This window comes from Harpia harpyja, chromosome 13 (assembly GCF_026419915.1).
Source record: "Harpia harpyja isolate bHarHar1 chromosome 13, bHarHar1 primary haplotype, whole genome shotgun sequence".
In the NCBI taxonomy this organism is placed as follows: Eukaryota; Metazoa; Chordata; class Aves; order Accipitriformes; family Accipitridae; genus Harpia; species Harpia harpyja.
This window is the reverse complement of record NC_068952.1, coordinates 5698906-5722521: the sequence shown is the minus strand read 5'-3', so window position 1 is coordinate 5722521 and position 23616 is coordinate 5698906. Positions and strand designations below refer to the sequence as shown.

The 23616-nt window shown below is 41.3% G+C and overlaps 1 protein-coding gene across 1 annotated transcript in view; it reads left to right on the top strand.

The window, feature by feature from the left end:
* XDH (xanthine dehydrogenase) overlaps nt 1-23616 on the top strand; it is a 54303-nt gene that overhangs the window by 21891 nt on the left and 8796 nt on the right. Inside the window, exons 15-33 of the mRNA XM_052806790.1 lie at nt 2971-3155; nt 3657-3831; nt 4330-4419; nt 5079-5248; nt 7802-7925; nt 8330-8449; nt 10009-10105; nt 12054-12178; nt 12897-13030; nt 14471-14558; nt 15174-15260; nt 16972-17163; nt 17656-17801; nt 18388-18469; nt 19070-19165; nt 19886-20014; nt 21030-21104; nt 21961-22013; nt 23161-23275. Of these exons, the coding sequence (XP_052662750.1) occupies nt 2971-3155; nt 3657-3831; nt 4330-4419; nt 5079-5248; nt 7802-7925; nt 8330-8449; nt 10009-10105; nt 12054-12178; nt 12897-13030; nt 14471-14558; nt 15174-15260; nt 16972-17163; nt 17656-17801; nt 18388-18469; nt 19070-19165; nt 19886-20014; nt 21030-21104; nt 21961-22013; nt 23161-23275 (2283 nt within the window). The remainder of the gene's footprint in view (nt 1-2970; nt 3156-3656; nt 3832-4329; nt 4420-5078; nt 5249-7801; nt 7926-8329; nt 8450-10008; nt 10106-12053; nt 12179-12896; nt 13031-14470; nt 14559-15173; nt 15261-16971; nt 17164-17655; nt 17802-18387; nt 18470-19069; nt 19166-19885; nt 20015-21029; nt 21105-21960; nt 22014-23160; nt 23276-23616) is intronic.

Sequence of the window (23616 nt, the reverse complement as noted above, 5' to 3'; positions counted from 1 at the left end):
CTTGAAATGCCATCATATTATGGGATAGAACCAATAAATCCTTCGTCTATCCTTTCTAATTTTTGTATCTAACTATTAAGGGAACACAGCTATTTTGTTTATGGTGTTTTTCCATCTATTTCTGAGTGATTCTTCTTTGATCTTGTGATAATTGCAGGAAGCATTGCTTTTTGCCAAAATGAGAAACGTGCTTGAGGTAGTCAGTGGAAAACACCATATTCCTCCATCCATATGACAGTCATATGGCAATTTCACAAAATGGACAAATGTTTACCAGTAGGGCAATGGCTTCATCCCTAGGTTATATGCAGCTCATTGATCTGAAAAACTAAAACAACTTTTGAACTCTCTGCTTCATGGTTTCTTGGCTGTTCTTTGCTCACAAACATGAAGTCAGGGAGATCAAAGTTCTTCAGGGAATGTCTGAAGGTAGTGGCATGTGGCAGGCAAAGTCTTCTGGAACTGATTTCCTCACAACTGTAAACAAGGCTATGTCAGCACACAGCTAGATCGAATTTTTTGGTTTATGTTTGTTTAGAACTGATGTTACCTCTTGCATTGATGTGACTTGTTGCAACAAGGGTAGGACTGGTCAAACAACAGAAAGAATTAGACTAAAGAAGTTTAGCAGTTTACATGACTCAGTCTTGCTGTAGGGGGACTGAGCTTAGGGTAGGCTTTATCACAGAGAGGCTGTTGAGGGAGAGAAGGTAACACCTTTTTCTCCTGCTAGTTTGTGTGTCAGATATTTAAGATATTCAGGGAATAAAGATTTTTGAGTCTATACTTGTAAGGAATTGCAGCTGAGCAAAGATAGTATTTAGAAAAGGAAACTGCTCACTGGATTAAAGATAAAATATAAACAGATTCCAGAAAAGAAAACTGCTTAGCTTTTTGTATATAACAAGGCATTCCTAGAACAGGACATATCCTTTATTTAACAACCCTCTTCTGGACTGTAAAAACATTCCTTGTGTTCCAGCTAATGTTCACAAATGCTATGCACCACTTATTACTCACTTAGTGACCATCAGTTTTTCATGTCCTTTCCCTTGCATACATCTTTCTCTGCCACATTTGTCACTATTACTTAATTTTTATGATAATAGTATCATGTATCACATATACATTTACTGGTCTTCCAATAGAAAAAGCCTGACAACACAATGCCTATATATTTCTATCTTTGGAAAAAAAAAATCTAAACCTACTGTTTCCTCAGTATTACCATCATAGGCTCATAGTATCACAATTTTTGCCCTGCTAAGAGAGAGAAAGTGGTCATGACATCTTACTTCATCCTTTAAATTACTATCATCCAACCTTCATCCGTTATTGATCTCTATATTCCACGGTGGTGGACTGAAAAAATTTACATGGAAACAATGTTTTTGCAGTTGTGAATATTGCCTATGAATCTTTTAGAGCCTGTGGTTGAATCTTGTCCAGAGGGGGAGAGGGGAGATTAATCTAGGTCCCTAATATGCAGCCCTTAAGAGTAAGGGTTGCTTGGTTTTCCTATGAGAATAACTAGCACCTAGAAACTTTCACTATGATAGTTTAGAGGGGACATGCACTGTTGTTTTATCAGGAGGTAGGGCAGATGTGGGCAGCTGATGTGATGGTTACCTTACCTACACTCCTAGTGAGGAAAAATAGAGTGCCTTTTCTCCCACAGGACTCTGTACCGAGAAAACTAAGGTGTCTTGTGAGGAGTGAAGCAAATATTGCCTTTCTGTTGCAATCATGTTATTGGAAGTCTCTGAAGTGTGCAGTAAGAGAAGAGGCTGGTTTTTTACTCTTTGAAAGCTAATTGGTTTAACAAGCAGAGTGGCAGAATGTCCTCATTGGGAGGATGCTATTGATGCTCCTCTGCTATTATCTGCTGGCTGCCCACTAATTAATTGAATTCAGGAAATGAAACACACCCTTCAGTTCTATCTCCAGTAACAAGTTCTCTATGTGCAAAAGGGGCCTCTTGTGAAACTGTTCTCATTGCCAACAGTAGAGCAACTGTTCTTTACAATAACGAAAGAATTGCTGTCCACTTGTGAGTAGAAATAATTAATGGAACAGACTGCTGTGCTGTGCAGAGTCACTTGGCTAACCTATTAGAGAAGAAACTTGGCAGAAAGCTCTCCAGAAGGGCCATGCAAAGATATCGGATCTGGTTCCTCTCTTAGTCCGCAGGATGCCTGAACAGCAATTTGTCATAATCTGCAGGACAGGCAAGGGGAAAAGCTGGCTGTACTGTGACTCCAGGGTGACACCATCACTTGGTGTATACTGGTAGAGTGTTAATCTCATATTTACTGCCACACTTCATAGGAGAGCTGCTGAGTTTTGTGAGTTGTAGTTGCTGGTACATTTAAAAGAATTTCATCGCTCTGGAAGGCAGCAGAGGATTCAGGATAGTTACTGAGAATTGTATTTGCAGTAACAGATTGATAGAAATTGTCTTATATTAATTAGTCTGGTCTCTTCTAGAACTGTGAGACATTTGTGATTATTGATTTCAGTACTTGCAGAGTTCAAAGACTTTCAAAGGGAAGGGGTTTAGGATATGAGTTTTACTGATGAGGCTTTCAGCTTAGCAGCCTGGGGGAAAAAAAGAGTTGCTGAGGAACTGTATGTTTGTTTATGTACAAAAAAATCTGTCCTAGTTCTTCCTCTCAAGATACGGAAAAAATGTGACAGGTATGAGCAGTTCTCTGTCAAAGCTCATTTCCCCCACAGTCCTAGGTTGGCTAATAGCCACTGATCTAACACATTAGAATTAATCGTTGAATCATGTGAAAACATACAGTGCTGCCTGAACAAACATGTCCTGCTTGGCCCTGCAAGATGAATCAACCAGATACAGTTCCCTGGCATAGCTCATCCATGTAGAGATAGGTTAACAGCTTGTCCATATTTATACTCCAAAGCATGCCAAGGTAGAGAATAAAGAAATATTTTCCTGTCTTCTAGGGAGAATACTTCTCAGCTTTCAAGCAGGCTTCTCGTCGGGAGGATGACATTGCTATTGTGACCTGTGGGATGAGAGTCCTGTTCCAAGATGGCACTAGCCGAGTGGAGGAGATAAAACTAAGCTATGGAGGAATGGCTCCTACAACTGTCCTAGCGCTAAAAACTTGCCAAGAGCTCACTGGCAGGTAGGAATTTTTCTGTGATAGAAAGACTGTCTAATGGAATAGTGCTGACTTTTACAGGAGCATTTCAAATACCCTAAATCCTCTCTGATAGTACACAGGAGAAAGGTGAATAAGTGTACCTACACTTCTTGCACCTTCCTCCAGTACTCCTTACCCTCAAAGATCCATGTCAGTGTCTCATTCAGAGAGCCATTTCCTTGCTAAATTTACTCATCTGTTGAAGTGGGCAGAAGTTGGACGTGGGCATGACCTACAAAACTGATTTTCTTTCAAACTGGACTGAGAAATCTGCACTCTTATCATTGAATAGCTTTTCCACATCTGTAGAAAAGATGACGTGAGCCCAAGACAAGAGCAAAGCTGACACATATACTATGAACAGAGATAGAACAGGTGGCTGTTGCTTGAGAGCTTGTGGGGCTGTCATGTCAGAAAAGTTAGTCTGCCCCGGTGATATTTAGGGCTGAGCAAGGGCTCTGTGTCATCTTTGTTCCCTTGCAGAGACTGGAATGAGAAGCTGCTGCAGAATGCCTGCCACTTACTGGCAGGTGAGATGGATCTGTCTCCTTCTGCGCCTGGTGGGATGGTGGATTTCCGACGCACGCTCACACTCAGCTTCTTCTTCAAGTTCTACCTGACGGTCCTTCAGAAACTGAGCAAAAACCACCATGGCACTGTGAGTGCTGCTAGGGAAGGCAGCTTTGGGGGAGGAGGACCTGTATGTGCTATCTTGGTGGGGGAGGCATGGGGAGCATTGGGTAAACCCATCTGGGCAGCTGCATTGTGGCAGGACACAGATTCAAGCAGAGTCGTACCTGATAACAAACTCCATTTTGCAATAGATGCCGGAGCTACTCTATTCCTTACCTGCATGACAGTGACTAGTGTATCTTCCCACTTGCTGCTTTGTAGCATCCCCACCTTGCTGTAGAAGAATGCTTATCTGTGGGTTCACAGGAGGATTCCTGTACTTCTCCCCTTTGTTGCATTACAACTCCTGTCATGGATCTGTGGCTATTCTTTGCACAGAGCTTGAGCCCTGTTTGCCTTTCACCCAGTAAAAGATGAATTATCTTCACTAGAGGATGGAGAATGGAGAATATCCTGGGCTACTGGGGAATGTGAGAAATGGACTGGCAAGGAAGATGATTGTTCTTTAATATCTCTCTGGCAGAACAATCTGTGTGAGCCTGTCCCCTCGAACTACATCAGTGCTACAGAGCTGTTTCACAAAGATCCTATTGCAAATGCTCAGCTCTTCCAAGTAAGTAGCAGTACCTGCATGATGTAGACCCGGGCTTTTCTGTAGCTCAAACTGTGCTTCTTATCTTGTTGTCTCCCTGAGTATGGGCAATATATGAACTTATACAATGCCATTCCTGAGGCTTGTATTTGGGTCTCAGTCCCTTCCTTGCTTTAGAATACAATGTTCTTCTCTGTCATTGCCCAGGACTCTTCCTGGCATGTACAGCTTCATAAAAATTGCTGTGGGTAGCACTTTTCTCCTGCAGCCAGCTCCATATCCAAACTGAAATTGCCCTTCTGCTTTCCCCAGTTACAGCTTGCTTTTCTTTGCATCTCTCAGGCTTTAGATTCAGGATATATCTTCTTCCTTATTTCTCCATTAATGACCTGTTCTTTTCAGCTTTGAGAGTAGAAGCTAGCTTCAGAACTTGAATCTTTTATGAAAGCTGTCACATCAAACCCTTCTTTTCCATAGCAGTTTCAAATCCCTTTCATTTCATTCTCTACAGTCCCCTCTGTGCAGCCACTCCATCTTGTTTACCTGCCTTTCCCAAAGAACTGAGCCCCCATCCCATTCCCCATTTCACTAGAATGTCTCACAGTGCTTTTTGCTCTCCTGTCAATGCTTCTGTCCCCTGCAATCTAAGCAGTAGTAGTCAGTCATGTGTTTTACTCCAGGAAGTGCCCAGGGGGCAGGCAGTTGAAGATATGGTGGGCCGGCCTTTGATGCACGTTTCAGCAGCCAAACAAGCATGTGGAGAAGCTGTTTACTGTGATGACATCCCTCACTATGAGAATGAGCTGTATCTAACGCTGGTGACCAGTACCAAAGCCCACGCTAAGATCCTGTAAGTGTTGCTTCTGAGTTTCAGATGTTGGAAGCATCCAGTGCCTGGTGGCTTAGAAAGCATTGACCTGTCAAGTTGCAGGTGAGGGAAGGGTTTTTGCATTGGTGGGAACTCCAGTTCATCGCACGTTGTTACATGGAGGCGAGCTGTATATGTTACAGCTGCCTTGCAAGTCTGCGTCAGTGGGAATATGAGGGAATTAACACCATGCTCGGAGCTTTGCTGAAGCACAAAGCCCTCAGCCCTAAGCAACCTTCTCTCATGTCCCATCTCTTATACTCAAGTGTGCAGGATTAAAAAGGAGCAGGGTAGGAGAGAACGACAATGTCTGAGAAGATGTCATTTTAATGACTAACCAGAGTATGCAGCTTGAACACGCTTTTTTCCTATCTGCCTAAAAATTTAGGTTGTAACATGCAGTTCTGCCACAGCACTGCTGCTGGTGAGTCAGTTGTGTGTGTACTGTCTTCTAGTTTTTGCCTTGCACAGTGCTTGCTTGCACTGGCTATGATCAAGCCCTCTGCATAACAGTCCTATGTGAGTTAGCTTCAGCTATTAGATGTAGACCTGTTTGTGCTTGGCTGTAGCAAGGTGGGTAAGTCAGTATTTGGAAGTGCAGCTGTCTCTGAAAACATCTTGTCCATGCAGGGCATGACTGATGCCTAATTTATAACAATAGTGACTAACCAACTCTAAAACACCTATCCTGGCAGGTAATGCCATCTACATTCTCATATGAGTTTTCCTGCTGTTATATTGTGGAACTCACTGCACCCCAGAATCCTTAATTGTGCTTACATTGTGGTGGCTCTGCAGGCACTCATCTGCCCTCACCTGCTTTGATGTGGAACACTGTGTTACATTGCCTCGTGTCATCCTCAATAGCCTTGCGATGTGCTGTTCATTCCTTAGGCAATACTTCCTGCCTATTTAGGCTTCCTGTTCAGAGGTTTCCCACAGTGGTCTAACACGGGACAGGCAGCATGGTGGTCATGGATACACAGATGTAGTAATTGACTCCCAGGCTATGAAAGAAATTGCTCTGTCATCATAGTTAAATCTTAGGTGTTGCAACATGGTCATTGATGAGTGCTGCAAAAGCATAAGTACTGCTACTACTACCAGTGCAGATGGAGCAATAGAGAAAGCATCAGATCTATGCTTGCGACCACAATATGCAGTATTTTCTAAAGACTGCTGTAGACATTCTTTTACATTTGTGTTGCGTGCTCACGTTTCAAGCTGCGTGCCTGTATTTTTCTGTAGAGGAAGTAGTAGAATATTTAATCAGATGACAGAAGTATTGCAGCCTATGATTTCGTCGGTCAAAATACTGGCTCTGAAAACTTCCACTTCGCCCGAGTCAGATTTTGACCACAAAGTGTAAATTAGAAATTATCTGCCTCTGTATTTCTAACTAAGGGAAACTGTCAGGTGATTGTTTCTGAGGCATTACTGCAGAAGCAAGGGAAAGTGAACTTTCCAAAGAAAAATAGTATTGTCTCCAGTTCCTGCTGTCTAAGAGTTCATGTGGGAAAGTTCATTCATACATTTAATGTCTTTTTTAAAAAGTCTGTAGCTCACTGGGATGCATAAACAGCTACTTTCAGGCACAGTTTGTATCAGTGTTTCAGGAATCTAAACAAGCATGCTGAAAAATTGCAGCAATTTACAGAAGACAATAAATCATTCAGTTAGCAGAAACAAAGCCACAGCTTTTCTTTTCACAACAGTTCCCTTGCAAAGCAAGACAGTTACATAGCCAATGTACAAAATATTGCAAAAGGAGCTTGGAAGTCTCTTGCAATACATTTTTTATGAAATGCTCCATATAAAAATTAAATTATATTGCACTTTTCTGGTCACTTTCTGTCCTGCTTGTCAGTTAGTTTTAAATCTGTATATGATTCAAACAGACAAGCATTTTGGTTACAGATGTCTTTTGCTGATTACCAAAGAAAGCCTTTCATGAAGCTTTTTGTCTTTTGGAGAGCCATTTCTTTTGCATCCTTTTAAATAACCTGCAGCTTCCTTGTGACTGCAACAACTTCTCCCTGACTCTCAGCCACAGTTTTCTCTAGAGGTGAACCCACAGTAGATGATATGCATCTGCAGTAAAATTTCATGTTTATCAATGGACAGGAAGGAATCTTGCCTTCACAGAATCATGGCAGCTAAGAAGACAGTGGAGGCATACCATCACTAACACCAATCTGTCTTTGGTAAAGGGTATCAAGGGATCTTTAGCACATGTGGTGATTGGATCAAGTTCAGATATGTCTTAGGGAAAAGGTGTATGACACAGTATAGTCCAAAGCAGCACACTGGTGATCAGACTCACAGTCAGGATTCACATTATCACATAGATCCCAAATGATTTTAGTCTAATATGTTGCCCTTTCTGCCTTGGTTTCACACGGTATTCATGTGACAAACACCTCTCTTGTACAACCAGCCTTCAGGGAATCAGGCCTGAAAATGTATTGGTATCTCATATGCGCTGACAAAAAGAAAAATGAGAAATAATAACGCTGCCTTTCCTCCTTTCTTTAGTTCTGTAGATGCATCTGAAGCCCAGAGTGTTCCTGGGTTTGTGTGTTTTGTCTCCGCCAAGGATGTTCCTGGCAGTAACATCACTGGCATCGCTAATGATGAAACTGTCTTTGCTGAGGATGTGGTATGTGGTTAAAAATAGCCTTTTTCAATCACACTGCTCAGGAGATAAGATTTCTCATATTGTCCAGTGAAGTCCTCTACCTTATACAGAGATAAATCCTAACTGCACTGGAGTCAATAGAAATCTTGGTGCCAAATTCAATAAGGCCTGAGACCCTTTGCCCCATGCTCCTCTCTTCTGTGTTATTTGCACTATTCTCCTCTAAGCTGCAGACCACTGGGACAGACTCACTCGGTTACTGTCCAAAGTTGTGATCATTTTCCCTTGACTGGTTTTAAATAGACCAGTCTGAACAAACAGATGAAAAACTGCATGAAAGGAATAGATTAAGAGAATTATGATGAGCCTCTCAGTTACTGCATGTATACACACCAAATGATGGTGGGTCCTAATCTTGCCTGTAGGTCACTTGTGTTGGTCATATCATCGGTGCAGTTCTTGCAGACACACAAGAACATTCCAGAAGAGCGGCTAAAGCTGTGAAGATTAAGTATGAAGAGCTCAAACCTATTGTCACAATTCAGGTAAGATAGCTCAGATCTGCTTCTGCAGTTAGCTTGGGACCCCCTGATGTGTAGTTAACTTCTATTGTCACATATGTGGTTATTTAGCCACACATTTTGTTAGTCCTTGTGGATGCAGCAGGATATGGATAGAAGGAATAATTTGTATATTTAAATATAAAGAGGACACACGTTTGTGGTACTGATTGGGAGTACCTTAACTTGTTCTGTGTTATTTAAAGCTAAAACAAATAAACCAAACTCTGGTAGATATATTGTGCTCAGCACAAATTTGTTTAAATTAACAAGGTTACTGTCAGTTACATTCTTACCCACAGGCACTTGCTTTCAATATTCTCTGGTATGACCCTGCTGGCTTCATTGGTATTCATTCATTCTTCATTTGCTGATTTATAACACTCAATAATAGGGGGTGAAAATGTCTCTTCTAGCTCTGTCACTGAACTGCTTCTCTGAGATTTCTGTAGACCACTTGTCTAGTTTCGAAGCTGATTAAATTAATTTTCAGGAGTTCATTCTCCACTGTGAACATTTCCACTGACTGTATGGACACAGCTGTTAAGTGGCTTTTCTCAAAGCTGAATAAATTAATGTCAACAATTTGTGATAATTTCATGCTTTTTTTTTTTTAACTAGAAGGCTTCTTGACAAGATTTCCTTACATGACAGTAAAAGCAAATGATAGTATCTAATACAGCATTCACATCTAGATATGAGAAAAAACTGTATGAAGCTATTCTTATTGGGGAGAAATTAGAACCATGGGATTCTAATTAATTTTTTTAATGGCCAGTATTTCATACCATGTGTTTTGTAATGTGAATTGTATTCATGCAAATACAAAGAATCTGTGCATTGTCTAGTACAGATATTGGTACTGTCATCTGTGGACAGAGGTTTTGGTTTGTTTGTATGATTTGTGGGTTCACAAACAACGTGCGAGAACTTTTTCTTTTCTGAGGTTTCTAGCTGTTTATTCAATGAGGGAAGATGAGAGTGAAGCCAAAAATGTGCTGATTTTGTTGTTGTTGTTTGATCATTCTGTGATTTTTTCCCATTATGGAAAGCTTCAGTTTTGGCAAAAGTGAAATGCGTTTGTAAAACTTCCCCAAGAAAGATAATTGTATATTAGGTCAGAAGTGAACTATTTCTGCAGAAGACCTCATCCCATCTGAGAGATTCAGTTTTCTCCTTCTGCCTCTTTTATTTTTCTGGGTTCTTTTTCCTTTTTCTTTTTCCCCCCTTCTGGGCCACAGACTATAGTTAACACAAGTTGTAAGTCAGCTCTGGTGGCTACAGTCCTTGAGGTTCTGGGTCCATAATGTAAAATGGGTCACAAGGAGCAATCTAAGATTGTCCAATTTTGGTGTTTATTGTGAAATTGCTGTGTTGCCAAAAATTATTTTGTACTGCTTTAAGTCAAGTCACTTGGCTATTACTGTAGTTAGTGTCTGATAAGTTCTTGTGCTTTTTATCTTGGATATTTCTTCTCCAGTCAAAGGAAGCTTTGTTTTCACTCCGCTTCCACAAAAATTTCATTGTGTCGTCATGTTTCCTAGGAAGCTATTGAGAAACGATCCTTTCTTAAGTCTATAAAGAGGATTAATAAGGGAGACGTGAAGAAAGGCTTTGAAGAATCTGATCACATTTTGGAAGGTGAGAATAAGCATTAATACTTCTTTTAAAATAGGATAGTTTGTGACAAAAGAAGTCAAGCTATCAGCCTCCTTTTTATACATATGATACTGAACTCAGGAAAGTAAGGCTTGCAGGGCTAAATTAATTTCATATTAAGTTTCAACTAACTATATACAAATAGCTTATGAAAGATTTAATTTCAGTTTCAAATGGACTTGGATGCTCCTAGCTGTGCCCCTGTAAATGTAACACTCTCTTCCAATATGAGGACACATTTTTCTTAAGCAAATATTCTATAAAGTGATTTTTTTTCCTGAAGTGTATCCATATAGGAGCTCTTCCCTGTCCAGGCATAGTCTGGTCTGAATCTTATAGACAGTCATTTTCCTTTAACCTGGTATATGACTCTATCTTATGAAAATGGGAAATACATGTATCTGAAAACCTGATCCACCAACACTGGTGGCTATAGGTATCATGAAGAACATGGCACTGCCCTGTAACATTTTCTCCATGCTGATTGTTGGTCTGTCTTTGAGTATGGGTTTGTTTTGGTGTGCTGCTTGGTTTCATTCAGTTGAAGTCTTCCAAGCAGGTTGTAGAAACATGGATAAACATAGCAGTTATCAACAATTGTTTAAAACCTCTATGAGTTAGGAGGGGAGGATGCCAGAGCTGTGAACTGTAATACTGTCAGACCCATGTCATTGCTTGGTGTATGTATCACCGATCAATAGCTCCTGAGAGGAAGAGTGGCAAACATCAGACCTTTGGAGAACTATATATTTATGGATAAAAGGGTGTTGTATCCCTCTTACAGATCCGAGAGGGAAGTTAAATCAGTTACAGACACAAAGCCTGGTGTGAAGGGATTATTCTCGAAGATCACAGAGAAGCATGCCCCCTTACCTCCCTGTGGGGGGAGGGGGGAGTTATTTAACTGAAACACCCATTTCCAGGTCTGTCATTTGTTGTATTTTGGTATGCATTGCTGAGACTTTCCTCTGCAGTCAGTGATTGGCGCTGGCGCTTCAAAGGTGTCATAAGCTGTTGTTGAATGTTTCTTATAGTGTACTATAAAAAATGAAAACACTGTGCCAGGCAAGGCAGAAATTGTTCTGAGCTAGAAGAATAGGTTATTTAAAAGGCTGCAATACTGTGTGAATGCCAGGCCAACCCCCTCAAGGAGACAAGAGAAAGGCCCCTGCTACATACCAGAGTAGGCGTTGTCTCACGCAAATGTGCATTTCTCACTGATGTGCCTAATGAAGGCAGCTATTTTGTTGTTGCTGAATTGAATAAAAGGAAGAGAGGAACAGGATTTTGAGAAATGCTCTGAATATTAATTTTCATGGCAGCTGAATAGACCAGTGCCATGACAGAGAAAGGAAGCTGATTCTGACATTTAATAGTGTGTAGCATGACTGGAAATTGTACCCTCAGCACTGCCAGATAAGGTGTCCTGGGAAAGAGCCACATGCAGTGACAGAGAGTTGATTCCCAGTTAGATCTTCTTAAGGCATTTTGGGTTTCTATTTTTGTTGCCCTGTTTCAAAGTCTGTAACCTTGTATTTGATCTGCTCAGCTAGACTATACTTGATTTATTTTTATCCTTCATCTCAGTGGTGTTATCAGGGCAGTCTGAAAGGCACCAACCACTGCATCTTAAGGGATGCTGGGTTAATGGCATGGTGTGCAGGCTTATTTTTGAAATGCTAGCCACTTGTGTTTTGGACTGAGGATTTCTAGAAGGTGGAGGGCAGGGGGCATGTCTGTTTTGTTTTGTTTTTAAATGTTGAACCAGAAGTGTCAATTTTAGAGCTAGGGATATCCAGAGCTGGGCAGTGCAAAGGGCTGCCATTTAACACATGTCAAAAGGGCAGTAGCTTGCAAGCAGCATATGATGGGAGACACCTTATAACACCAGGGACACCCTGTCTTTGGGGCATTTCTTTCAATTTTCTAGGAGAGATGTACCTTGGTGGGCAGGAGCATTTCTATCTGGAAACTCACTGTACTGTGGCTGTGCCAAAGGGGGAAGATGGTGAGATGGAACTCTTTGTGTCGACACAAAACCTAATGAAGACCCAGGTACTGTCTCATTGACCTGATACCTAAAAGGCATTTGTTTCTCATTTTCAGACTACATAAATGGTTGTTTTACAGTTGGTCCTATCTTGTCTTGAATAAAAAACCCACATAGGCTTAGAGTTTCGTATGGGATCTAAAGTCCATAACTATCCTATTGGTGTCCTGAATGTGCTTCCAGGTGACAGAGATGTTTCTGTTGGCAGCACATCTTTGTCAACCAGGGTTTACATGCTTAACCGTTTCTGGAGAGGGTCCCAGCTGGTCAGTAGGCATGGCTGTTGAATGAAATGTCAGAAAGAGAGGTGGTGTAAACACTGACTATATATACCAACTCTGCCATCTTGTGAGATAGGCTGCTGACACTATGGGGTGTCTTTGGCCTGTGTACTAACTCACCAAGACTGTCCAAAGATCTCAGAGTGAGGAGAATGGACAGAGTGATATGGACATCAAACCCTGTGCTAAATGAGGCCTGTGTCTTGGTAATCTCAGCTCATGTCCATCTCTTCCTGAATCTGGTGCTGTCTGCTGAAGCACTGTGTGTCTTCCCTCTTCAGAGATGAAATACCAGACTTACTGGTTCCACTTGCAGGATCAATAGGACGTGCAATGTAACAGAGTATTTGCACTGTTGCAATGGTTGCAGAAAGACAATGTGTTGGTATCTAGTTTTAACACCAGCTCAGCTCTGTACATGTTATGCTGTTTTTTTCTTTAGGAGTTTGCTGCTAATGCATTGGGAGTCCCTTCAAATCGGGTGGTTGTTCGAGTAAAAAGAATGGGAGGAGGATTTGGAGGAAAAGAGACTAGGAATACTATTTTGACAACTGCAGTGGCTGTTGCAGCCTTCAAGTAAGTTTGGGTGTGGGGAACAGGGCTTTTTCCTTTTAGACTGTCCCAGCCTGCCTCTTTCTGGAGCACTATTTGCACTGGAGCACTTTTAAGACTCTTCATGTCTTGTTACTGTACAGCTTATAGCAAGCCTGGGATTTCCCAAAGGAGGTGTCTAATGGGTTCTTAGCTGGTAGGAGGAATTGAACCTGCTCAGAGGGGCTAAGCTTATGCGGGAATGTCAGCTTTTAATAGAAAAGAGGGGGGGAAAAACCTTACTCTGCTGTTCATTTGGTGATCTCTGAAAACTCTTGTATATAAATTATCTGCCTCTTCCCAACACTTCACCCCAAACCCTTTCAAAATCCAGCACTAGCCTTGCTTCTTGTTCTGTATAACAGAGGTATGAGAGTCTCTTCTTTGCTCAAAACTCTACTACACCAGCCTTGCACCACTGTTTCTCTGTGCTTCTGCAAACTCTCTCTTTGGATTTTTCCCTAGGAAGGCTGGCAGACCACTGAACAGGAACCCACATTTTCAAACCCCTAAAAGCTCAGGGAATGAACCTAGACTGTAACCATTTGTGAAGCATAGATTGGAAATGTGCTTCTGGTTTCTGGAGTTTTGATATGGAGTCATCTTTAACTGTGCAAGTTTCTGTGGTTGTGAGTGAACATGGCCCCTGAGATGACATTTGTGCACTGCATGTAACACTGCCCTTGTAGGTGAGGATGCACCCTGTTGGCAATTCTAGATGGATCTTGCAACACAGCAGCAATTTGATAAAATACCTTTGGAAGAGAACAGCAAAAATGAAGCTCCTGTTCTGAGCAAACCACCTGCTTTCTCTAATTAATCAGTAATACATGGGCATTCTTTCCTTTATCTCTGCCAGCCAAATCACTGTTTTATATACCAGAGGTTACAAAATAACATCTATGGCATCCCCTAGATATTTTTACAACTTGAAGAGAGGCACTGGGAAGGCAGAATTGTTAGAAAATGAAGAGCAACTCCTCCTCTCCTTGTTTTTCTCCTTGGATAATAAATAAGCAAATAAAAACCAAGGTCAAATTGAAGGCTAGTTAGTACTTTACTTAGCATTATTATATAATTCATATGGCATTCTCTCTTGCAAAGCCAAGAGTGTGCCTTGAGAAATAGTCTGGAAAGCAATGATTGCTCAGTTATGAGCATCTGTCTCTGTGAGAAACTATACTTGTTTTTAATATAAGAGTCTCCGCAAGAGTTTTCACAAACAGGTCCCAACTTCTAAGGTCTTAATTTTTTTTTTACTCAATCTTGCCATTTCTTAAGAGGAAGATATATAAACCAAGCAGTTTACCCCTAACTCCTCATTGCCACTCTGGAAAGACAATGTTCACCAAAAAGAGGAGTCTTGCTCTGTAGGAACTGGATCGTGCGTTTCAGGCTTTGCCTGATAAACGTATCCTTTAACAGAACTGGCCGCCCAGTAAGGTGCATGCTGGATCGAGATGAGGACATGCTGATAAGTGGTGGGAGACATCCCTTCCTGGCGAGGTACAAGGTAAGTATACATATGAACTGAATGCATGTCGTCTCAGTTTTGTCACCTGAAACATCAGAGAGTAGTAAGATTCTGTGAAAAATTTGCTGCTCTTGTTGTTTCACTGCTGATCTCCCCTGGATCAGGTCAGCTGGGTTATAGCATTTTTCCTGCTAAAGTCCTGCAGAAGTTCTTTTGACTAAGATGGTTCCCTTCTTGTGACCTCAGCATAAATACTTCCCTCTTCCTTGCAAGCAAGACTTTGTCCCTGTTGACAATCACATTGCTCTTAGATGCTTTCCCATTTGTTTACAGTATCTTATTACAGTTTGTTTTGTTACCTTCCTTTCCTCTTCAATCTCCATCCAACTGCTTCTGTTTTTCAAAGCAAAAACCTGTTAAGGAAGGTGTGGCTGTGACAAGCGGCCAGCACTTATTTTAGAAGAGCTCTCTGGAGCAAGATTAAAATGCATACATGGACCCTTTACTGGGAAGCTTCCTCAGTTGCTGCCTGTGCTTGTCCTGTGCTGAGGACAGTCAGCCTTTTGACTGTATGAGGTCCATTCTGTTTTTGGAGGGAAGCACGAAACAGAACATTTTGTAGAAACCCGATTACTGATGAGACTCTCTTGACAGGTTGGTTTCATGAAGAATGGGAAAGTCAAAAGTCTGGAGGTGTCATACTACAGCAATGGGGGCAACTCTGTAGACCTTTCTTACGGTGTAAGTAAAATTTTCTGATGGCTAACTAGGCAGAAGACATTTCCCTGTGCAACCTTTTGCTCTGACTTCAGAGAGTTGTTGTCTACAGCATTACTTGCACATCCTGCTCTCTGACATGACTTTGAACTGAAACTTCATGGCTTTAAACTGAAAGAGGGTAGATTTAGATTAGATGTAAGGAAGAAGTTCTTCACTGTGAGGGTGGTGAGGCACTGGAACAGGTTGCCCAGAGAGGTTGTGGATGCCCCATCCCTGGAAGTGTTCAAGGCCAGGTCGGATGGGGCTTTGAGCAACCTGGTCTAGTGGAAGGTGTCCCTGCCCATGGTGGGGGGTTTGGAACTAGGTGATCTTTCAGGTCCTTTCCAACCCAAACCAGTCTATGATAATGGCTGTAGCACAGTTACATTATGATTGAAAACAGACCTTGATGGGTTTTTGGAGCTTCTACAACTGCTCTCTGAGCCAACTGACCTGCCTTGGCACATACCGCATAATTCTTAGTAATGCTGTAATAACTTGGATTAGGCAAAAGGGTCAAGAAAGTTTGCTTTGCGTTACAGAGGGCTGTGATGGGAAACTTGTTGCACAATGCAAGATGACTGATAGTTCTCCAGCTTTGGGGAAGCTAGTTCCTCGGAATAAGAAACATCCAAGTCAATAGGCTGATCAGAGAAGAGTGCCTAAATCAACAAGCTTGTTAAGGACTGGCTAAATCTAACACTTGGTTCACAAGCACTAAGGAAAAGAACAGGCCTGAGTTCTGAGTTTGTCTCCAAGAATTTTTGTGCTGATGAGTAAAAAACCTCTCCTTTTCTGTCATGTGAGTGACCAACCCAATAGCCTTAGTGTCAATCATGTTTATTCTAGCTCCCTTTCTGTAGTCCACTAAGTCTTTGATAATTTTCTACAAAAATGAATCCATTTCAGTAGGAGAGAACTGCAAGAGCTCTCTACCAGAGCCACATTCAATGCTATAGCAATTGGTTGGTGCTGTGCAGAGCAGAATGGCAGGCAAGTGTCTTTGCATAAACTAAGGGCCTGGTTGAGAGTACATCTATGTGAATTGTCTTTTTGACTGTGTCTGAATCAGGGGACTGGAAAGCGCTCCATGTTGAAATAAGGTTGGGATGTGCATAATCTCCTCTCTGTGCTGCTGCTGGAGGGGAAATCTGGGAACACAAGCCAGAAGGAAGCTCTGGCCCTTTCCCAGTTTGGACAGTTAGTGGACAAAGATCTCAAATCTTGCAGTTTACTGTTGAAAATCTTTGTTTCATATAGTTGCCCCCTTGATATCAGCAAGACTTCTTTTCCAGTAACAGATTACTCAGTATAATTAAAAGAAGATTCTGGTTCTTCCAGGTGGGTAATGGCATTTAGTAGTAGTTTGGCTCAGCATGAGTCTAGGGCCAACGAAGGACTTTGAAGCTCAATCTGTCCTGGGGTCATAAGTGTCAACAGAGAAGTGTGCTTATTGTCCTGTCCTTCAGGAGGTTACCACTTGACACTCCATTGCAAATGGGAGGGAGTACTGGCTGCACCTCAGTGCTCATCTACCTGTGTTGACTGCAGTACTGCGGGGTGCAAGAGAAAGTGCTGGTTGTTGTAAATTAGCTTCAGAGCTTTCCAGCCAGCTGCCAGCTTTGGCAGCTAGTAAGAAGTCTGACATGTGATTCGTGTAAAATATGTCCACCCCATTCCTTTACTTCACCAGGTTATAGACAGAGCCCTGTTACATTTGGATAACTCCTACAACATCCCGAATGTCAGCAGCGTGGGCATTGTTTGCAAGACAAACTTACCTTCTAACACAGCCTTCCGTGGCTTTGGAGGGCCCCAAGGAATGATGATCGCTGAGTGCTGGATGAGTGACCTTGCTCAGAAGTGCGGCCTGCCACCTGAGGAGGTACAGATCCACTGATACATTTCAGGGCAGTGCTGCCTTTGAACAAGCTCTGAGAACTGCACACAACCACAGAAAGTTGTTAAGCATAAGAACTTTTGCTTCATTTCTGCTAAGCCCTTAGCAGGATCTCAAACTTTCTGTATGACAGCCATATTATAGCATGGATTATCTTCTGCTCCATTAAATTCCCTCAGTAGCCTCAATTATGTAAGACCTGCTTTAAGGATAGATATTGAAAAAAAAGTCCAAAGGCAGCAGGTACCTTAATCTTACTAACAATGTGCTTAAGTCCCAATCTCTCTTGAATATTCCCAGCCTTAATGTCTTAGTCCCAATTTTCCCGTAAACAGATGTATGTCTGTTAATTATATTGCTCTGTGGAGTGAGCAGAGGAGTAAAACTAGGAACCAACATGCTTTTGATGTCATCCATTAAAAAGGCCTAGTCTGAAGCATTAAACTTGGCATGTCCTTTATATGTTTCTTTGGGAAGGTGCGGAAGCTCAATCTTTATCATGAAGGAGACCTGACTCATTTTAACCAAAAGCTGGAGGGATTTACTCTACGAAGATGCTGGGATGAATGTTTGTCAAGCTCTAGCTATCACGCCAGGAAGAAACTAATTGAAGAATTCAACAAGTAGGTGTTCTGGAGCTGTCTTGTTACTGGGTGCACCTGTTGCCTACTAACTTCTGAAGTTCTCTTAGCAACTTGAGTGATGTGAAGTCAGACCTTATATTCGCAGAGAGACTTCTAAAAACTTCTCTTTTTGAAATTCCTTCATGCTTACTGTGGGAAGAAACCTCTATCAGAGAGCTGGTAGCTAAAATAAGGCAGGAATCAGACCTAGCATGACATGATTTTGTAAGGGAAATGTAGCAAAGGAGGGGGGTCTGTTAAGTACAGCTAGGCTTTGGCTATCAAGGCAATTTGTTTAGGCTTTCCACTGCCTTGTAGTTTTTTAGTTGGCTTGTATATACAACTGAATAGTTAATAGTTCAGACAATTGCTTCTACAATTCCTGGGGGAGCATCTTCATTTCTGATTTCTTATTGTTAGGACCCATAAACAAAGCCAATCTTTCATAAAAATTACTGATTAACTCAGTATATATTGCATTCAGGTATTTCATTTCTGCTTTGATACCCAAGCTGTCAGAGGGAAACATAGTATTGAGTTGTGATGAAAGCCTTGTGAGTATATGAATAATGTTCTTTCCTTGCAGGCAGAATCGCTGGAAGAAGAGAGGGATGTGCATCATTCCTACCAAATTTGGCATCAGTTTCACTATCCCATTTCTGAACCAGGTCCGTAAGCGTCATGCATCTTTTCAGTAGAGAAGCTAGGTTTATGCTGCCTCCCCTAGGCCTTCCTCCATTTGTACCAAACTGGAGCTTTTCAAAGAAGTAGTAAATTAGTTGAGAAAGAGCACACATTTTTCAAACTAAAATGAGCAACGCAACAGTTACCAGTTTATACAGTCCAAAAGGGACCACAATGCAGCTGTGTTTCTGTGGTGTTGTGTTATGTTAATTTCCCTGCCTATTCCCTCTTCCTCAACAGTCAAAACACTGTTCCTGTGTTTGACCTGACTTGATGGACTGTCAGTGGTGTTAGCAAGTTTAGGTGAAGGGTGCATCTCTGTTTCACAGGGGCAGTTTTGGGTTATATGACCCGCTTTCTGAGCTGAAAATACTGACTGAGGTTTGTTATGTCATTGGAACTTCTAGTGAGTTGGTGAAACTAAACCAAACTCACCTCAAGTGTGAACTAGAGGCTTTAATTACACCGAAGAACAACATTGGTGTAGTTCTAAATTAATTGTCTCCATAGTTTGTAACTGAAATCTGCTAAGTACTTCACTAGTTCATTTATGATGACTCTTGGATTAATGTTCCCTTTTATAGGCTGGAGCTCTGGTCCATGTGTATACAGATGGCTCTGTGTTACTTACACATGGGGGGACTGAGATGGGTCAAGGACTTCACACCAAAATGATTCAGGTAATAATGAGTTTGGACTTAACTGAATGAGACATTGTCTCAGGAAAATTACACTCACTCCGTATTATTGCCTCAGACAGCTTGACAGTTCCTCTATGTGCATGCATAGGGTAACAAATCATAACTAATTCCTCTTAATCGTTTCAGCAGCAGTGCTAGATTTCCAGGGTATTATCACAATTGAGTATGAGAATTAGATTCTTTATCATCTTAACTCTTATTATGTAGATAATGCAGGTTATGCTTATAATCTAGCTTCTCTGGCAATTTCATTTCATCTCATAAAACTACAGTTTACATATATTTTATACAAAAATTAGTTGTATTGTAAACATTTATCTGCATATGCTAATGCTTTGTAGTTAAAAAGGCCTAATGGAGCAACACTGCTTTGACAGGGAAATGAAAGGGAAATCTAATAGGGCTCTTTATCCTCTGATTCTTATAATTGTTGAGAGAAGAGTTTAGTCTCATAATAGTGAAGTGAATGTCTGTCATTGTGGCAAAAGTGTAAGTGTAAGCACACATTCAGTCTGTGAAGTGCAAACTTAATGTTCTGGCTAGCTCTCAGTCACTGAATCAACTGAGTCTTCAAGAAAAATGGAACTTAGAACAGGAGAGGGTAGAGGTTGCAGTGTGGGTCCTAGCAGTGTAAGCAATGAATGATAATGCTAATGTATAAGAAGAGCTGCTTACCAATTGTTTACCTTTGCTCTGCAGGTTGCTAGCAGGTCACTGGGAATACCCACTTCCAAAATTTACATCAGTGAGACCAGCACAAACACTGTCCCAAATACATCCCCGACAGCTGCATCTGTCAGTGCAGACATCAATGGAATGGCTGTCCATGTACGGAAACTGAGTTATTTAAACTAGTGGGTTATAAGCTAGGACTCTGGAACATGAAAGGTTAATGTGTATTTATCTATTGCTTAAGGAAAACATAACCATCAAAAGGCAATTCCAGGCTAAGGATACCTCATAACTTCTTTACCTGTTATAACTACTGGTGGTGTTAGATGATGAATGACTGTATTTTTTTTTCCAAGTTGTTCAAAGCTCTCCTTCAGTCCTTTTGTAGTTCTAAAATGGAGTGTTTGTGATTACTCAAAATGAACAGAACAAAGCATTCATTTAAATAGATAGTTTCTTAGTAATTAATCCTTATCTGTAACAAATATATTGTGCTGCAAATATTAATAGCAGATGGTTTGTGGGCTGTGCTGCAGAACCAAACACCTTTAAGTGTTGATACAATCAGAGCAAACAGCCTTCTGTAGCAATGGCATGGTCATGACTGTCTCTGACATGGTGGAGTTACCAATGCATATATTTGCAGGGTGTGTGACTTCTCTATTGAAAAGAGGAATTTAGTACTGGTCATTCTCAGGTTTAAAGAAAAGAGGAAGTGTAACCTGTAAAGTAAAATCATCAGGCTGTTTTTATTCTCTGCACAGCTTCTCTGAGTACGTTGAATTTTGGCAAGAATATTTTTTTTCAGTGTTACAGGTTCATCTTGCTAGATATGCTAAGCTGTCCTGCTATGACTTGGTACAGATAAAGTTACTGTCTAAATGGGTGGACTTCTGATATTTTGTGTCATGATCTGAAAAGTTCTGTTCTGTATTTGGGATTCCGTTCTGCCATCAGCACAGCGATGGCTGAAAATCCTTTTCAGTCAAGATTTCTTCCTATACAGCAAGACATTTGTTAGGTGAACTTTGTTCCTTTTTATGATATGCCAAAGTCTTAAAGGCAATATTGATTTAAACAGAAGGTTCTTTGAAACTCTTATAGGGCTTTTAATACTATAAGCTGACTTTTCAAATCTTAAAATATTGCTTCTCTCTCTCTTTGTTTATAGAATGCATGTCAGACTATCTTAAAAAGACTTGAGCCAATCAAACAGTCTAATCCCAAAGGATCCTGGGAAGACTGGGTAAGCTGTTTGTTATCTGTCGGGAGACAAGTGGACATTATCAGAGATTGTTTTAATTGGCAGACCCTGTATGCAGGTATATCCTCCAGGTCTTCTGCATCTCACTAGCAAAGATTTGCGCAAAGACAGTGAAACAGAAAGCTGGCAAGGGAAGTAACCAAAGCTTGCAAGAGGTCATCCCCAAAACATCAGTTATGACTTTAATACTGAGATTTCTCCTGATCCTGCGGCCTGCCTATGACAAACTTGACCAAATAAAAGTCTTGAGTGGTTACATATATCTCTCTAGTCAGGCTACATTCTAGGACAAGAAGAAACCTGATTTGTAGTGAAGGGATTCTGTGACAAAGATGACTCTCTGTTGAGCTGCTGTCCACCTCCTGTAGTGCTCCTTGGCTGCAATATCTCTGAACCCTCAATAATAAGAGATTGGTGTGCTGTAAGGCTCTCAGGCCATTTTCAGATCCAAGCTCTTCTCTTCATGGAAGGAGCTTTGACTTTGTGATTTGGAAGTCAGGATAGGATTTCCCTTGGCCTCACTGAAGTCAAGATGATTGTCAGTTTAACCTCTGTCTGAGGTTGAAAGCACAACCTGTAGCTGAGAGCCGAACAAACAGAGTAAGTCTTATCCCCCTGCCAATGGGCAAGTTCTGCCCTTGGTAGCTGCTGACAGAGCTATTTGGGGAAGCAGCTGCATCATGATGTTTCCCTTGGCACTGCTGGTGCTGGGTAGCATGACAGCTATGTGTCACTGGACACCTTCTATTCATGATCTCCTGGAAATGTGTTTGGGGTAGCTATTTTGCAGAGACTGGGTGGTCAATCGCTGTTTTCCAACTCTTGTTCACTTTGCCAGATTAAAGCCGCCTATGAGAACTGTGTTAGCCTGTCGGCCACGGGGTTTTATAGGTGAGTGAATATTCACACTGCAGAGGCACAGCTTGATTGCATCCAGGGAAATTCTGGGAGGATTTACAGCCCCTATCCCCCTGTCACTGCTCTAACTTAGGGCTGCATTCCCTTTCCTACCTAGAAATGTTAAGCTGAGGTTAACACTTTCCTGGTTGGGGAGAATCGGTTCCTGATGGAGCACAGCTCTTGGGGCCAAGGTCAGATCTCATGTAAATCTGAAGTAGATCTAACTTCACTCTAGCTGACCTAGGTCTGAAGAGGCATAAATGAAATCAGGGTTTTGCCTGGGGCTCTGTTCTGTGTCAACCTTGTGACTTAGTGTTGCACTAGAACTATCATGCAGGGAAAAAGGGGGCAGTGGTTGTCCTTGAGGACCAAGCTACTTATGGCAATTGGCTGCAGCGGTATTCTGTCTGTTGTGGTGTGAGCAGATATCAGTGTTCTCAATTTCATTGTCCCACTTTAAATTCTTGCTGGTTCCTGTGCAGTTCTGAAATGAGGCACTTTTCTTAGTCAGCTTTACTGCTGGAGGAAAACAGAGATCCATCACCTCTGAGGCAGAGGGGTTGACATAAAAAAAATAAACACAGTGTTGAGAAGAGCCTATTTAGGACTAAAATACAATATGACCTCATTTCTGTTGCATGTCTGAAATGTGTTTTTCTCTTGACCAAGTGACTGTCAGTATTTTAATAAACCAGTTTTCAGATAAAAGTGTAAGTAGCCAGATACAAAGTTTGCCATGAACTTTGCTTAAAATCTGTTCTTAGCTTAATCCAGTTTCTGGTTCAACTTGATTATGCTCCGAAATTTAATGACCTCCAAGAAATGTTCAACTGCACTCTAAAAGCAAAAGATTTGCTACTGGTTTGGTGGGAATGAGTTCATAATAGTCATCACAAGCCCTGAGATTCATGGGAAAATAAAGGTGGCTAAAATAGTTTGATAGTTTCAGTCAGGGTTTGGAATATAGAGCAGCTTTAGCAGATTTCTATTTATAGTTGTTTACACTTTTCATTTCTGCAAGGCCTTGATGGAAGGGATGAAACAAAATTGAATAAGGATTTCGATAAGTTGCAACGTGTTTGTGTTAATTTTGACTGTTCATGGAATGAAATGTGGTTTTGTTTTTCTTTGTATCAAGAATTCCTGACATTGGCTACGACTTTGAAAAGAATGAAGGAAAACCATTCTGCTACTTCAGTTATGGTGTTGCTTGCTCAGAGGTTGAGATAGATTGCCTGACAGGTGACCACAAGGTGAGGGGGTCAGCAGTGAAATAGCCCTCTGTGTATAGGTGAACTGAAACACTCACAGGGAGTTAGAACAAATACTGGGTGTCAGCCTGTTCCTAGCTCTGTCATTGGTCTGGTATGACCTTCAGTAAATTTCTTAACTCCTCTGTTCCACAGTGCAATAATCCGTAAAGTATAATAAAACGATAATTATCTACCCTGCAGGGATATTAGGGGGCTTAATGAATGATTGCAAAAGTTACTGGATTTGCTTAAGTAAGAGATAGCAGTACTGTGTTAGGACGAAAGAACAGAAACATACTGGAATTGAGTTAATCATTAAAAAGTAGCACTGAAGACTTTTA